At 55.8% G+C, this 17012-nt stretch overlaps 1 protein-coding gene across 1 annotated transcript; it reads left to right on the top strand.

The window, feature by feature from the left end:
• The first annotated feature begins 1854 nt into the window (after positions 1-1854).
• RGR (retinal G protein coupled receptor) lies at positions 1855-10869 on the top strand. Its single transcript, XM_036355872.1, has 7 exons — positions 1855-1933; positions 3512-3668; positions 4918-5039; positions 7761-7914; positions 9359-9476; positions 10219-10332; positions 10732-10869. The coding sequence occupies exons 1-7, from the start codon at positions 1855-1857 to the stop codon at positions 10867-10869; spliced, it is 882 nt and encodes a 293-aa protein (XP_036211765.1).
• The last annotated feature ends 6143 nt before the right edge of the window (positions 10870-17012 follow it).

Here is a 17012-nt window from a genome sequence, read left to right on the forward strand (position 1 = left end):
GAGGCCGAGCTTGGAAAGGTGGGGCAGGTGGGTGGACAGGGCAAGCATAGCTGGGCCAGCTGGCTGGCCACCCATCTGCAGAACCCCAAGGTCAGCCCGGCCATGGGCAGCAGAGACCACCAGGTGCCTGGCTTACAGGAGACAAGACAGGCCCTGGCGTCGGCGCTGACCGTGGAGGTTCTTCTCTGTGATGTGTGTTGTAGTGCAGACGCAACGAGGTGAGGACAGTGAAGGCGTGAGGAAGAGCCCAAACGCAGGGCCACACTGCCTGGTTCAAATCCCAGCACTTCCATTCAGCGCTGTGGCCTTGATAAGCCACACGATTCCTCTTGGCCTCTGTGTCCTCATTTGTCAAAGGGAAGTAATGTTACTTTGCTCGGGGTGTTTATGAAAATTGAACAACCCAAGTTCCCCAGACCTCGACAGCCCTCGAAGCAGAAGCTCTCTTAGGAGTCATCAAGACCCCGTTTTGGCCGAAGCCGGTTTGGCTCAGTGGATAGAGCGCCGGCCTGCGGACTGAAGGGTCCCGGGTTCGATTCCGGTCAAGGGCGTGTACCTGGGTTGCGGGCACATCCCCAGTAGGAGATGTGCAGGAGGCAGCTGATCGATGTTTCTCTCTCATCGATGTTTCTAACTCTCTATCCCTCTCCCTTCCTCTTGTAAAAACTCAATAAAATATATATTAAAAAAAAAAAAAAGACCCCGTTTGTTGGCACTTGCAAGTACCTGCTCATGGAGGAGTGGGGAGACGCAGAGGTTTGGAGAGACCTCCAAATGCCCTCCCAGGGGCTTACAAGCCTCTGGGCACCCAGCAAGCAGCTGCCTCCCGCCTGCCATGGACAGCCAGGCGGACCACTGCCTTCTGAGCAGAGCCTAGGCTGTCCCTCTAGAACAGGTCCCTCTGCAAGGGTGGCGGTATCTGAGTTGTGGCAGGAACCACCCCCCGGGAGTTAGTCCATGCCTGGCCTTAGCGAGCACCAGTGGGCATGAGCTGTGTTGCTGATAGCACTCTTTACCTAAAATGAGTAGAGTTGCTCCAGATCGATGTTTCCTGCTGTAAACTTCACCATGAGCCAGTGTGTAAATTGTACCAGGACCTCATTGCAGAAGCCAAAGCTCATAATGGTTGTGGGCCAAGCCCTGGGAGACTGATGCTTGGGGAGCTGAAGGGCTCCATGGGCGTCGGGACGTGTCCCCCCCCCCCCCCGCCCCGGACACCGCATGCACCACGGAGTCTTCTACCCAAGACCTGCACAGGCCCTGAGGAAAGATGCCCACATTGCAAAGGCGGAGAAGAGCCCCCAGTGGGCCCACCCCAGGGCACACAGCTAGGTGATGGCAGACTCAGAACCAGAACTCGAGTCTCTGGCCCCAGCTGGTATTCTTTCTATGACAACAGGTGGCTTCCTAGCCACCATCCTTTCCCCCACTTATGAGTACACGCATGTGATCATGTGGACACATGTGCACACACATGCTCAGGCGCTCAGCTTGTCAGCACCGACGAACACACCAGGACCTGGCTCCTAACCAGTTCTCAGCACAGCTACAGCTGCAAACCCCTCCGTTTGCTCCCCTCCCTCCCTGGTTATGCAACTCTTCTAATTCGGCTCAGCTGCTCAGCTGCAAGTCCGGTCCTAATCCCCCTGCTGGGCTGGCTCACAAAGGCTGCCCTGTGCAGCGGGGACGTTCCTTCTGCTCTGGCCCAGAGGACACTGCGGGAGGAGGGGCAGCAAGAAGGAGCCCAAGGCCCAGCATAATCCCCCCCATGGGCCCTCGTGTGTCCACTGGCCCTTTAAAAGGAAGGGGTCTGTTTTTCAGGAGCCAGAGAAGCGCTGGGCCAAGGGAAGCGAGATGGCAGAGGCCGGGTCCCTGCCCACAGGCTTTGGGGAGCCGGAGGTGCTGGCTGTAGGGGTGGTGCTGCTGGTGGAAGGTGAGCAGGCGCCCGGGCAGAGCGGGGCCCATTGGTCGCCCAGAGTTGGGCTGCGGTTCTGAGGCTGGCAAGGAGAGGTCCCCAGCCCCCTCTGTGCGGGGTCCCCGGGGCTTTTGGTGGCTGCATTGGGGAGATGCAACTTGCAGTCTGGGAGCCGAGACGGAGGAGCCAGCAGAGGGTCAGGGAGGAGGGCCTCTGAGAGGGGGCATCGACCAGGGCGCAACCAAGCACCAGCTGCAAGCCTTTGCACTGTCCCTCCAGCACGGAAACTGTTTACTCCCTGGAGATTCTGAGAATCTGTGTAAGATCAGGCCCCAGTAGGCGCTGGAGACAGTACTGCCACCCGTGTGCTTGCAACCGAGTCACTCGAGCTCTGGCCCTCGGTGCCCTGGCCTCCTGGGTGTGTGGGGACGAAGGGGTCATAGGGCACCAGCTGAGACAGACACCTCTCCGCACCCCATTCCTGCCACCACCTCCTTTTCTCAGCCCTAAGCACTCCCATGGCTGGGCGACGGGGCCCATGAGGTGCCAGCCTCACCCCGCATCCCCACAGTGCTCACTGAGGCCAGAGCTGGGCTGCGGGCCAGCCAGAGGAGACTGCTGGGGAGAACCCTTGATCGGAAATAATCTGCACATTTTCTCACCCAACGAGAGTCGCCAGCGGAGTGGGCACACTCCACTGGTGGCCCGGCCACGCTTCCCCTCTCCTGGGAAGCTGCAGCCCAGCTCCCCTGTGCCCTGAACACGCCTTGACATTGCACCACCACGGCACGTCTTTGTGCACGCTGCTCCTCTTTCCAGAAGGCTCTCTCACCCTGTCTTCCTAGTAAGTGCTCAGTTTTGAAGGCAGGATGCTTCCCCGTTTCTCGCTTAGATGGGAGAAGCTGCGGCTTAGCATGGGTAGGGAGTGACCAGCCAACTTCAAGGTCAGGTCTGCCTGCCCCGCCCACCCAGCGCTGCAGCAGCCTCCCCTCCGAGAGCCGAGAGCCGCTCCCTGGCGGGCTCCCCGCATAGAGATGGCACTGGAACTGGAGAAACCTGAGCTCCACTCCCAGTGGCACCACTTACTAGGGCAGGTTAGCTGGGTCTCTGCGCCTCAGTTCCCGAGTCGGGAGGACAGTGCCCAGTGAAGACCAGGAGAGGACCTGCAAAGCGCAGCGTGCGCCGGCTGGGCTGGTTGGCGGGGCGCTGTGGGGGGCTGTCCGTGCGCCCGGCTGGGCTGGTTGGCGGGGCGCTGTGGGGGGCTGTCCGTGCGCCCGCTGGGCTGGTTGGCGGGGCGCTGTGGGGGGCTGTCCGTGCGCCCGCTGGGCTGGTTGGCGGGGCGCCGGCCTGGCCTGGTTTCCTTCCTCGCTGTCTTCTCGTTCGGCTGCCGTATGAGCAGGGTGCTCGCATGGCTTCGCCTGTGAGGCCAGCCCTCCTGGGGGTGTTGGACAAGCTTCACTGAGAGTTGCTGAGTGTGAGGGCTTGGGGGGGTGGGAGGCGGGTAGAGGGCTGTTTAGGCTCCTCCCAGCCCACACTCCTGGCTCTGACCCAGGCGGCCTCACAAGCCCCCTCTGCCAGCCCCTACCTCCCTTTCAGCTCTCGCCGGCCTCAGCCTCAATGGCCTGACCATCTTCTCCTTCTGCACGAGCCCGGAGCTCCGGACCCCGAGCCGCCTGCTGGTGCTGAGCCTGGCTCTGGCGGACAGCGGGGTCAGCCTGAACACCCTCGCCGCAGCTACGGCCAGCCTCCTCCGGTACTGCCCTCCCTGGGCCCTGACCTCTGGGTCCTGCCCCCGGCCTGACCTCTGGGCACTGAGCATTCTCCTACTAACAGAAAACTGACCAGGGCTGGGGGGGGGGTCTGGGGGGACAGGCTGAGCTGGGCTGGATCCAACCCCAGACCCGCAGCAGTTCCTGGAGCACAGGAGCTGTCCGCCTGACCACAGCAGCTGCCGGGCGGAGAGCGGGCCTGCCACCGGCTCCCACGTTTGAATCTTGGCTGCATTAGTTCCCACCTCTTGGCTTCCTCTCTAAACTGGGTCTTATTACCTAACTCATGTGGTGGTTGGAAGTATGACTGCTATGACTTGTGAATAGCTTCACACCATCACTGGCCCCGGGGAAGCAAACCGGACCTCACAGGGCCTGAGACCTCCTTCTGGGCAATCCGGGTCTTCCCACTCGGCCCCAGTGGGTGTTTCCAAGATCTCTTAGGGCAGCGGTTCTCAACCTGTGGGTCGCGACCCCTTTGGGGGTCGAATGACCCTTTCACAGGGGTCGCCTAAGACCATCGGAAAACACGTATATAATTACGTATTGTTTTTGTGATTAATCACTATGCTTTAATTATGTTCAATCTGTAACAATGAAAATATATCCTGCATATCAGATATTTACATTATGATTCATAACAGTAGCAAAATGACAGTTATAAAGTAGCAACGAAAATAATTTTATGGTTGGGGGTCACCACAACATGAGGAACTATATTAAAGGGTCGTGGCATTAGGAAGGTTGAGAACCACTGTCTTAGGGGGACTGAGCCCTGGCTCCTGCAGGTGGAGGCTGGCCCCCCCTGGTGTGAATGGCCTGGGTCCAAGCCAGTGAGGGCTCCTGGCTGGGACCTCCTCCTGCTTCTGCTGAAGCTCTACCCTTGTTTGGCTCCCGAGGCCATGAGCTGGGAGGTCTGGGGTTCCCTCTGACTTTGCCTTCATCGGCTCTGTGACCTTGGCTCAGCACCTTACCTTCTCTCAGCCTCAGTTTCGCTCATCTATGGAATAAAGGGTGAGACCTTGCTCAACAGGAGCTGTGGGCAGCCGTGGGGCTGAGCCCGAGCCTGCACCACGCCCCCCCCAAGGGACCTCATAGGAAAAACAGATCATACTGGCCTCACCTGAGGAGCTGGGCTGATGGGCTGATGTCAAGGAAGGGCCTCCATGCTGCTCCTGGGCAGGGGCTGGTGGCAGAGGCCAAGGGAGGGTCCCTGTGCCCATGTCTCCGCAGGCGCTGGCCCTACGGCTCGGGTGGCTGCCAGGCTCACGGCTTCCAGGGCTTCGCAGCTGCTCTGGCCAGCATCTGCGGCAGCGCGGCCATCGCCTGGGGGCGCTACCATCACTACTGCACCCGTATGTGTTTGGGGCTCCCAGGAGGAGGGATCCCCAGGCAGTGAGGGTGATCGGGATGGAAATGTGCTCAGTGCTTCCCAATTCAAGGGCGGGCGGGGGGGTCCACGCGGGTGGGGTGCGGGCACCAGGCAAGGAGGAAGACTGCATGTGCTGGACAAGCTGTCTGTGCCCTTGCTGTAGCCTCAGGCAAGTCAGGGGTCCTCTCTGAACCTTAGTCTCCTCTTCTACCAGATGATTTTTGTAACCAATCTCCGTTTTATCCTGTAAATCAAATCAGATCATGGATACGGAAAATGTCCTTGATGACAGGCACTGTTGGGGAGCAGAGAGGTGATGTGTACGTGTGTGTGGCTGGGCATGTGACTCCACACCTCACACTTCCACGGAGCCTGTGCCATGCCAGAGCTTCATGAAAACTAGTCTAGCTCTCCATTTCCCAAGCCATATTGTCAAGTGCCATCTTCTTAATTGGCCATGTGAGTGTACCACCTGCTGTTATTTACTTGATATTTCTTTTTTAGAGGTGAGCCGCTTTTAAAATTCTAACACCCGCTTTATTCTTGTTCTAAACTATATCTGTGACCTCACAGCTTTAATGTTCTTATAATTTTAATACACATTAATACAAAACCCATGTTCACCCATAGGCTCTCTAGAATCCCCTTCACCTCAGAGCATACAAACCTGCTTCGGTGAGCAGTGGCTCAGCAAACCCCACGGCAAACCCACAGCAAGCCCCACAGCAAACCCCATGGCAAACCCCACGGCGAACCCCACGGCAAATGCCCAGCTGGCAGACTGGGAAGCAGAGGCTCAGAGAAGCGAGGTCATGTCTAGGCCACAGCTGATGGGGCTGTGCTGGGAGTCGGCCTGGCCTTTGTGCCTTCAGAGATTTCCTCTCCCTTGTCCCGGTCTCCACGTTTCGAGCAATGGAGGTTCTGTGGGGTACGTGGTCAGCATGGCCTGGAGCCCTGGGCACGGCCCCTTTGGAACCACAGATCTGCCCTTGCCACAAACACATACACACCCTTGACCCTTGGCAAAGTCACATTGTTATGGGTTCAATCAGCGAGATAGACCACCGACTCAGAATTTAAATTTATTAAGCTGGCCAGCGACTACAGTGCATACCTCCTCACAAGGGAGCCTCACAGCTGCAGTACCGACTGAGAGGGCAGCAAAGCTTTTATTTGCAAAAACTACAAAGCGTTAACTGGCAGAGTAAAAAGTTCAGGAGGAAAACGGGGTCACACCTGGCTGGGTTCAATCATACCACTTTGTTTCTTTAAAGCAATCAGTAATTTTTCTATGCTTCGGTCCCTGCCCCTAGCACAACATGCTTCTCTCCAGACCAAAACATCGCCTTTGTTCTGGCCTCTCCTGTCCCATCTGACCTTGGAGCTCCTCTCCCACCACCATCCCAGCCCTGCCCCCCCAAACTTCTTCAACCACCTCACACACACATGGACTCTCACATGTGCACACACACGCACACCTTCTCAGAGAGCAACAGGCTTCTCCGTCTCAACACGGCAGTGAGCCGGTGTCAGGGCCTAGAGTCCTAGACCAAGGCCCCTCTGTTCCGGAGGGTGTGCGCAGCACTAGGCAGGGAGGGGCGGAGGGGCAGGTGGGGCTGAGTGCAAGACTCCCTCCTAGGTGACCTTAGGTGGGCACCTCGGTCATCTGTTTCCAAAGCCAAAAAGGCTAATGCAACACACGGGTCAAGATGTCTTTGAATCATTGTGCCACTGTAACTACTGTGGGTCTTAGCCAGCCAGGAAACACCACAGACAGGGGGCTTCAACCACAGAAAGTTCTCTCTCTGGTTCTAGAAGTCCAAGGTCAGGTGCCAGTACAGCTGGGTTCTGAGGAGAGGTTCTTCCTGGTTTGCAGGTGCTGCCTCTTGCTGTGTCCTTACATGGAGGATAAAGAGATCATCTCTCTCTTAACTCTTCTTTTTAAAAAACGTATTTTTATTGATTTCAGAGAGGAAGGGAAAGGAAGAGAGAGATAGAAACATCAATGATGAGAATCATCCATCAGCTGCCTCCTGCACGCCCCCTACTGGTAATTGAGCACACAACCTGGGCATGTGCCCTGACTGGGAATCAATCTGTGACCTACTGGTTCATAGGTTGATGCTCAACCCCTGAGCCACACTGGCTGGGCCTTATCTCTTCATAGAAGGGCACTAATCCATCATCTTGGGACCTCCACTCTTGGGACCTAAGTGCCTCCCAAAGTCCACATGGTTATGGGGCTTCATGGTATGAATTTTGGATGGGGAGCATAAAGATTTAGTTCATAGAAGGGGACATATCCAAGCCAACTCTATCTGGGGCTGTGTCCGTGGAATCAGTGTCAGGTGAGGGGGTTGTAGACCTGCTCTTCTCTGCTGATCCCCCTGGTGTCCTGTCCACAGAGGAACATGAGCTATGGACAGAGAAGGCATCTGGGAAAGGCCTTCTGCAGCGAGACCAGGACGCAGCCCTGGAGGGAAGGGCTGGGTGAGGATGTGAGGGATCTAGGTGGAGGTGGTCAGGCCACTGGGGCCAAGAACACTGTCAGGACCTAGCCTCCACCCGTGGCATTGAGATGCCCAAACCCCATGCCCAGAGCTCTTGAGTCCGGAGCAGACTGCTGCTTCTGGTCATTGTGCCCAACCACGAAGCCCACTATTCTTCCATCAGCTCCTCTCAACAACCCTCCTCCTCCCTGCAGGCAGCCGATTGGCATGGCGCACGGCCGCCTCCTTGGTGCTCTTCGTGTGGCTGTCTTCGGCCTTCTGGGCAGCACTGCCCCTCCTGGGTTGGGGCCACTATGACTACGAGCCCCTGGGGACCTGCTGCAGTCTGGGCTACGCCAGGGGGAGCAGGTGAGGCTGGAGGCGCCCTTCCGGGGGACAGCGATGTCATAGCTGAAAATCCAACATTGGCCAGGCAATCCCAACTCCTTAGCTGTGATGCCCACTTGCAGGCTGACGGTGGGCAGGGAAACCCACTCTGACCGGCTGAGTGACGCATGGTTGCGGTGTGAGGGCAGAGGTGGGCCTGGCAGCAGCCGGCTGTGAGCACTGGCCTGGTTGGTGGTAGCAGCTGCTGAGCCCAGGACCCTTGGCCATCTCAGCAGTCAGCCGTCGGAGCTTCGACTTGCTTGCTTTCTACAGGGAGTCCTGCCCTGGGGTTCGATGGATTCAGGGAATGTCACAGTCTTTGCTTTGGGAGGAACCTCCTTGGCAAGGTGCTCAGGTCTCTAAATCCCCTGAGCCTCTGTGGCAGCCAGGCCCTGGGCCAGCCCTGGAGAGACAGTGGATGCACACGGCTCGCTGTCAGGGAGCCATGTCTAATACTGCCTGTCTCTCCACGCCCCCCCCCCCGGGGCCCCTGGGAGACCAAGACTGAGAGGAGGGGCCACATGGGCTCCAGCTGCCCTCTCCACTAGAGCCGTGTTGCATTTGCTGCTTTATATGTTTACTCACATTTGCTCATGAAGTGTCTGCCCCTGACGAAACCCACTTGAGAACCCTGGGTCCTCCCAGCACCTGCCATGCACTCTGGGCAGCGTTTCCCCGGCTGTGCCCATCCTTCCGGCACCCCTTCCCCCACCTGCCCTTAGTGGACAGGACCAAGGTGACATGGTATCTTCTTTTAAAAAATATGTGTTTTTTCTTGATTTCAGAGAGCGGGAGAGAGATAGAAACATCAATGATGAGAGAGAATCATTGATTGGCTGCCTCCTGCACATTCCCTACTGGGGATGGAGCCCACAACCCGGGCCTGTGCCCTGACAGGAAATTGAACTGTGACCTCCTGCTTCATAGGTCAACTCTCAACACTGGCCAGCGACATGGTATCTTCTTAATGAAGGGTCGGCCCTTGCACCTCCCATGACCACAGCAATTTCTTCAGTGACACAGTGCCCAGTCTCTGCCATCCACAGGCCCCTTTAAAATCCCTGTGCCAGGAACACTCCTGGAATGCTCCTTCCTCTTGGTCCATTGGCATCTCCATCTGGTAAACATGGTTTCCAAACAGAAGTGCCCACCCCCCATGCTGGGGGCACACACTGAGCTGGGCACCTGGATGGGCAACAGCTAGTGAAGGAGGACCCTCACCCAGCTCCCTGGCTCCTTTGGGGCGTCTAGGAGGCCTGGTGGCTTCCTGGTTCTGAGGGGAGTGCAGGCAGGACGGGGAGTGGCCACACTCTGAGCTCCCATCTCGTGGGAGCAGTTCCCTCATGCGACCGCCCGGAGCTGAGGCGGAGGGACTCGGGGAGCTCTCACCCTTGAGGGACAGCCTCCCGCTCCCCTCTGTCTGCAGAAACTTCACCAGCTTCCTCTTCGTCATGGCCTTTTTCAACTTCCTCCTGCCCCTCTTCATCACATTCACTTCCTATCGGCTCATGGAACAGAAACTCGGGAGGACCAGGACCCCCCAGGTAAGGCCTAACCCTGGAGCAGAGGACTCTGTGCTGCTTGGGGGCGTGGCAGATGCAATGGGGTTCCTGTGTTTTCAACAATCAGAAGCAATGCAGCTGTCCCAGGGGAGGGCGAGAGCGCCCCTCCTGTGGGTGCTGGGGATTGGTCGCCATGACCTTGGGGAAGGGCCAGGGCTGCTTAGTCCTTCTGTGAAAGGAACACAGTCTAGAGAAACAGACACCGAGGTTTAGGTTCACAAGTCCTCGCCTGAGCGCACGTGAGAGGAGAGCATGGCAACTTCCTCTTACAATTAGATCGAGAGCGAGAAGCCCCCTGCGTGGCACCACATTGCCTGTCCCGGTTGTGTCTCCAGCGTGGGAAGCGGCCCCTCTGAGCCCAGGACCCCAGTGCAGCTGCAGAAGAGCTGGTTCCCAGGCTGAGGTGTGAGGGCCACGCAGGGACCCTTGTGCACACAGACATACTCAGGGAGGCCAGGTTTGACCAGACCCTGCCTCTAGGCCAGTCAGGTAGAATCTGGCTATTTTACAGACAAGGCAACTGAGGCTAAGCAAGCTTACATGACAGGCTGAGGCTGTGCATCTGAAATGGCAGAAGGGCCCCTGGGGCCCCAAGCTCCCCCACAAGCTCAGCGCCTTCCTGCAGCCTGGCCTCGTGCCAGTCTGCACATGCCCACATGGTCCCTGGCTGCCTGGGCTGCCAGCCATCAGGGCGGCCATGCCCCCTCGTGCCCATTTCTCCCAGGTGAATACCACTCTGCCAGCCAGGACGCTGCTGCTTGGCTGGGGCCCCTACTCCCTCCTGCATCTCTGTGCAACCCTCGCGGGCACGGCCCTCATCCCCCCCAGGCTGCAGGTGGTAAGGGACCCCCAGCGCCAGAGCCTGGGCTCGCTCCACCTTTGTCTCTCTCTTGCTTTCCTACCTCCATGATAGTCTCTCTTTCTCTCTTCCTTTAAATACCCATAATTCACTGGGACTGTGCTTGTCGCCCAGGCCACAAGGGCAGCTGCTTGATGCTGCCTAAGCCTCAGGTGAGGTGACAGGGCAGACGGCTAGAGGGTGACGTGCCTCTGGAGCCAGGGACTAAGGCTGTGCCCAGAGCCATGTGCTCCCAGACAAGACACATGGACAGCTAATCGGAGAGGACAGGGCAGCAGGACAGTGATGGGGCCCTGGGGGGTGGAGGGGATCACCAGGTGGGACCAGGGAGATAGGCAGAGGCTTTGCAATTTCTTTCCTGGTGTGTTGCGATAACAGGTGTCCGCTCTCATTGCCAAAATGGTGCCCACAGTCAATGCTGTGAACTACGCCCTGGGCAGTGGAATCTGGCCGCCCCTGTCTCTGCAGCGAAGTGGGTGGGACTCGGCCCAGGGAGCCACTCGGGTTCTACGCTGACCAGGGCTGACTAGAACCCCCCCTCCCCCGCACCCCCTCCCACCGCCTGGACAGAGCCAGGGCTGGGTGCTACCTGTGGGTCCTAACCAGCAGCCCCAGAGCCAAACTCCAGACATGCATCCTTCAGCCCTAATGGCCATGAGCCCAGCCCTGGGCCAGACAATGTAGGGAGAGGCTCTAGGGTCAAGCCTTGGGCTGACCTATGGCAGGTCAAGTCCCTTAAACAAGTCCCAGCCTGGAGGGCAGAGCTCTCCTAGCATAATTAAGTCTGACCTTGTAGCCCTCCCTAATTCCATCCGAAGTAGCTAATGGGTTGTGGGAGGTGCAGCAAGTGTTGCCAAAACAAGAACATTTGTATACATGTTCATCTACCCTTGTTTTAATCAGACTGTAAAATAAAGCATCAGCTTGCAGGCTGGTCTTTTGTGTCCTCATCCAGGCACGGGAGATCCACCGAGCCCCAGCTGTATTCTCTTGTCTGTCTTTTCTTTGATCCTTCACCACCTCTCCTCAGGTTCACCCTGGGCCGTGCACGGCCCAGGACACAGGGCCTTGAGATGCCAGGCTGCATGACAGGAGTGTGTGTGTGTGGGGGGGGGGGGGGGGGGGGGGCAGAACCTGAATGTGAGTCATAGCTCTCCTCCCCAGGGGAAGGGGAGGGAAGCCATTGCTCCTGACCCTGACATAAATGTTAATATGGGTCCACTGGCTACTGTGAGGCTTGAACAGGATGATGTGCACAGGAAAGCTGCTCATTGAAACAGAACTGAGAGCACTCAGAAGCTAAGGTAGAGCCCGGCACCCACAGCTCAGCCCGGCTGCTGGCATTCGGATTCCACTGATTACATTGTGATCCGGGTATTTTTCCCAGCTTCTAGAGTGATGTCAGGACGGCTGGGTGTGTGGGGGGCCAGGGTGCTCCCTGAGTTACCCACCAGCACGCCCTAGTCAGACAGCAGCCCATGCTGCTTAGTCGCCAACATTAAAAAAGACTTATTTAGAATCCCAGAAGCCTGAGAAGGAGCCTGCGCCTCCCTCTGCAGTGGGACAGTGCAGGGCTCAGGCGTCACCCCCGGGCTAGCATGTCCTGCAGGAGCAGCACCGTGCGTTCCCTGCGAAGCCCATGGCACCTGGGCTTGTGACACTAACACGAAGTCCCCACCCAGGGCCCACGTCTGTTCCTCCTGAGTCAGCGCTGCAGGGACAAGGAACTGGAGCTGGGTAGATGGGGATGGGGGCGCAGGGCTCTGCAGAAGGCCTGGTGAGGCAGGAAGGGCAGAGCTGCAGGGGGACGGACAGTCCCAGGGAGGGGTCCTCAGAACAGCAGCTGGGTCCTTGGCACCAGGATCTGACTCTGTTGCAGATGCAGAAATCAAGCCACACACGCAGCTCAGGGCGTGCACACAAGCAGAGGCCAGTCAGTCATTCTGCACCAGGTGGTGAGGCGCAGCCGCCCTCGCAAGCTTTTCTAGGCCATGCCCTGTGCCAGCTGCTGCAGAGACAGGACGTCGCTGGCCTCGCTCCAGTGCTCACACGGGGCTTGTCTTGGGCCCTAGAGTGGGGCCAGGAGGGAACTTGAGGCCTGAGTGGTGCACTCCCACAGGCTGTAGGTGGCCAGGAAGGCCACGGGCTCATCGCCTGGACGTGTGCCCCTGCCAGAGCCTCAACTGTGTTTATCGAGGAGCGACCTTCACTCACCATTTGCCATCCTCACCCACGAGGGACTAGGGAACACAGTGAGAAGAAGAGAGAGGAGCCCAGACTGAGGAAGGGTGGAAGCTGAGAGGCTGAGGACTACACGAGTGGCAGCCTCCACACAGGCCCCACCCCCCTGTGCTCAGTAGAGGGCGGGAGGCAGGCAAGACGGCCAGTGGGGTCAAAGACACCTTGAGCCCAAGCTCAGGTTTGTATGGAGCTGGAAATAGTGGGCTCAAGACATCTCCCCACTGGACTGGGTCAGCAGGAAAGGAGAAGGGCTGCAGCGGTGCCCTTGGCAGGGGGTTGGTTGCGGGGTGGGGGTGGGTGGTGGTGGTGGGGGACAGGCAGGGAATCCCCAAAGCCTGATGCCCTTTGCTTGAGAAATTCCAAGTCCACCCATGGCCTCGGCTCCATTCACATGTGGGCCTAGGAAGCTTCCTCACCTTTGGGTGTGATCCAAAGTCCTCTGGGCACCACGTGCAGGCCTCTCACCCTGCCCTCCTGCCCTCCAGCCCCTCAGCCCTCAGCCCCCCTCCCAGCCTCTCCCTTCTATAGAGCAGCTCAGAGAGACACGGGAGGGGGCTGACTCTGACACAGGCCCGCCTCTCTGCCAGCCTTGCATAGTCACTGGGTGGGGTCAGAGCCACCGGTCCACGGCTGGGGACCCCCAGGACTTCCTTTGCTCTCAGTGGCCCTGGGCCAGACCGCAGCCCTCCCTGCGAGCTGGTTTCCCAGGGAAGAGGTGTCACTCTACAGTCAGAGAACACAGAGAGCAGCGACTCTGCCTCCTTGGAGCTCTGCTCTGGGCCCCTCTGTGGGTCTGATTTTGGTGGCCGTTCCTCCCATCTCCTCGCTCTCCTGCCTGCCCAGGGCTCCTGTTGAGCAAGGTCTCACTCTTTCTGGGCCCCAAACCTCTCTTCTCCACTCACCTGTGTGGCCCCTGATGCGACCTGGTAGGGACAGTGCTCACCCCCCGCCCCCACCCCCCCGCAACACATGGGCTTGGGAGGCACTCACCAGTGTGGCTCCACTGCCCAGCCATCTGTCACTGGGGCTGCCATGCTCTCCCCAAGATCCTTGAATGTCAGGAAAGCTGAGACCAAGTAGGGGGCAAGGGACCAAGAGCCCTGAGAAGCCAGGAAAGAGGTGAAAGCAACAGAGCCTGGTCCACAGACCTGAGAGTGCAGGCCTCTCCACTGGGCCTGGGACCTGCCCTGCCCATGCATCAGGCCTCCCCAGCCCTCCAGGCCCAGTGGCTTCAGCCCACACCCCGCCAGAGACTCGGAATGGACTTGCAGAGGCCGCCAGGAGGCAGGTGAACCACCAGGCCAAGTGCTGGAAGACAACCACGCAGCCCCTCCAGCAATCACGTCCTTGTATGCAGGTTCGTGTCCAGAATTTGACCCCAACCCCTGTCTGTGTCATCTGGACTTGCTCATCTACTCACTCAGTGGGTATTACTGAGCAGCTGCCGTGTGTCAGACACTGTGCTGATGGGATGACACGGCAGGACACTTCCCAATGACCACAGGAGACGTCCATGGCCTCTTTGTCTCTTCATGGCACTTGTGACTAAAAAATAAGTACTATCACCAACTGACACCACACACAGAATAAACTCAAAATGGGTAAAAGACTTAAATTTAAGTCATGAAACCATAAAAATCCTAGAAGAATCCATAGGCAGCAAAATCTCAGACTTTTCACATACCAGAATTTTCACTGATACATTTCCTAGGGCAAAAGAAAAATACACAAATGGGACCACATCAAAATAAAAATCACAGCAAAAGAATCCATCAATAAAATGAAAAGGGAGCCCACTGTTTGGCAATGATACATCTGATAAAGAGTTAATATCCAAAATAGATAAGGAACTTACACAACTCGACACCAGGAAGACAGACAATCCAATTAAAATATTAGCAAAGGACATGAATAGACACTTCTCCAAAGAGAACATGCAGATAGATGGCCAAGAGACATATGAAAAAAATGCTCAACATCATTAATCATCAGAGAGATGCACATTAAAACAACAATGAGGTACAATCTCACACCTGTCAGAATGACTAACAGCAATAAATCAACAAACAATAAGTGCGGTGGAGGATGTGGAGAAAAGGTAACCCTCGTGCACTGCTGGTGGGAACGCAGACTGGTGCAGCCGCTGTGGAAAACAGTATGGAGTTTCCTCAAAAAATTAAAAATGAAATTGCTGTTTGACCCAGCAATTCCACTTCTAGGACTACATCCTAACAACCTGAAAAATCAATCAGAAAAAAATATACACACCTATGTTCATAGCAGCATTATTTAAAATAGTTAAGATGTGGGGGAAAGAAACCAAGATGGCGGCATAGATAAATACTGGAGTTTGCTGCCTCAAACAACCACTTCAAAAATACAACTAAAAGACTGAATGGACATCATCCAGAACCACAGGAAGGCTGGCTGAGGGGAAATTCTACAACTAGAAGGAAAGAGAAAAGCATACCAAGACTCAGAGGAGGCGCAGTGCGGAAGTAAAATACAAAGGTGTGGAGGTGCATGCGGAGAGGGCTGGCGGCTGAGGGCACGGTTGTCGTTTTCAATTGGGAGGGAGTCTCAGGCTCTGAGCTCCAGTTCTGGGCGAGTCTCTAGGGACCCAGACTCATATGGGAGAAGGGGGACTGTCTGGCATCAGTCGGAACTCGAGGGCAGCTTTCTCTCGGAGGGGCTGGCAGGGATTTCCAGGACACTGAGAAGCGGAGACGCCATAACTGCTAGCCCTGCCCTGTTGATCCCCTGGGACCCACCCCGCCCAAGCCCTGTAGGGAGGCTTTTGCTGGATAGCCTCAGGCAAAGGCTAGATTAGCACCTCCCTAGAGATCCAGGAGCCAGGAAACCCAGAGGTCAGAGTGGGACCATCCAGTTTGCAGCTCCGTGGAAACATAAAGGACACACTTGGGGGCAGACTCAGTGAGCACCAAAGCCCCACTGAAGCAAGTCTTGCCCCCGAGGGGTGTCTCCAGCACAGAAGTTCTCCCACTGCAGACACAGCTGATTCTCACAGCCAATTGGCCTGGAGGTCAAGTCCTTTCAGTGATACCTACAACAATCAAGGCTTAACTATAACAAGACTGTGCACAAAGACCACAAGGGAGTACACCAAGAGTGTCCTCCTCAGGTAATTGGGGAGGCTGAACCACTGGGCCCTACAGGACACTCAGCACAGAAAACCACTTTGTCAACACAGGGAAGCATAAAAAATGCGGAGACAAAGAAAAAGAACACATATGACAGAAATGGAGGAAAGCAAACTACTGGATATAGAGTTCAAAACCACACTTTTAAGGTTTTTCAAGAATTTTCTAGAAACTGCCGATAAACTTAATGAGATCTACAAGAAATCTAATGAGACCCTCGAGGTTGTGATAAAGGACCAACTAGAAATTAAGCATACACTGACTGAAATAAAGAATATTATACAGACTCCCAACAGCAGACTATAGGATTGCAAGAATCAAGTCAATGATTTGAAATACGACGAAGCAAAAAACACCCAACCAGAAAAGCAAAATGAAAAAAGAATCCAAAAATACGAAGATAGTGTAAGGAGCCTCTGGGACAGCTTCAAGCGTACCAACATCCGAATTATAGGGATGGAGTCTCAGGCTCTGAGCTCCAGTTCTCAGAAGAAGAGAGAGAGCAAGATATTGAAAACCTATTTGAAGAAATAATGACAGAAAACTCCCCCTACCTGGTGAAATAAATAGACTTACAAGTCCAGGAAGCGCAGAGAACCCCAAACAAAAGGAATCCAAAGAGGACCACACCAAGACACATCATAATTAAAATGCCAAGAGCAAAAGACAAAGAGAGAATCTTAAAAGCAGCAAGAGAAAGAAACTCAGTTACCTACAAGGGACTACCCATACGACTGTCAGCTGATTTCTCAACAGAAACTTTGCAGGCCAGAAGGGAGTGGCAAGAAATATTCAAAGTTATGAATGCCAAGAACCTACAACCAAGATTACTTTATCCAGTAGAGCTATCATTCAGAATTGAAGGTCAGATAAAGAGCTTCACAGATAAGGAAAAGCTAAAGGAGTTCATCACCACCAAACCAAGATTATATGAAATGCTGAAAGGTATCCTTTAAGAAGAGGAAGAAGAAGAAGGTAAAGATACAAATTATGAACAACAAATACACATCCATCAACAAGTGAACCTGAAAATCAAGTGAATAATCTGATGAACAGAATGAACTGGTGATTATAATAGAATCAGGGGCATAGAAAGGAAGTGGACTGGCTATTCTTGGGGGGGAAAGGGGTGAGGGGGATGTGGGAAGAGACTGGACAAAAATTGTGTACCTATGGATGAGGACAGTGGGTGGGGAGTGAGGGAGGAGGGTGGGGTGGGAACTGGGTGGAGGGGAGTAATGGGGGGAAAAAAGAGGA

This window comes from Myotis myotis, unplaced genomic scaffold, assembly GCF_014108235.1.
Source record: "Myotis myotis isolate mMyoMyo1 unplaced genomic scaffold, mMyoMyo1.p scaffold_m19_p_24, whole genome shotgun sequence".
NCBI lineage: Eukaryota > Metazoa > Chordata > Mammalia > Chiroptera > Vespertilionidae > Myotis > Myotis myotis.

Excerpts from the sequence above, each read along its gene's own strand:
- RGR (XM_036355872.1), top strand. The coding sequence starts at position 1,855 with ATGGCAGAGGCCGGGTCCCTGCCCACAGGCTTTGGGGAGCCGGAGGTG. Across the intron at positions 5,040-7,760 it reads CTACCATCACTACTGCACCC|GCAGCCGATTGGCATGGCGC; the intron begins GTATGTGTTTGG and ends TCCTCCCTGCAG. Across the intron at positions 9,477-10,218 it reads GGAGGACCAGGACCCCCCAG|GTGAATACCACTCTGCCAGC; the intron begins GTAAGGCCTAAC and ends CATTTCTCCCAG.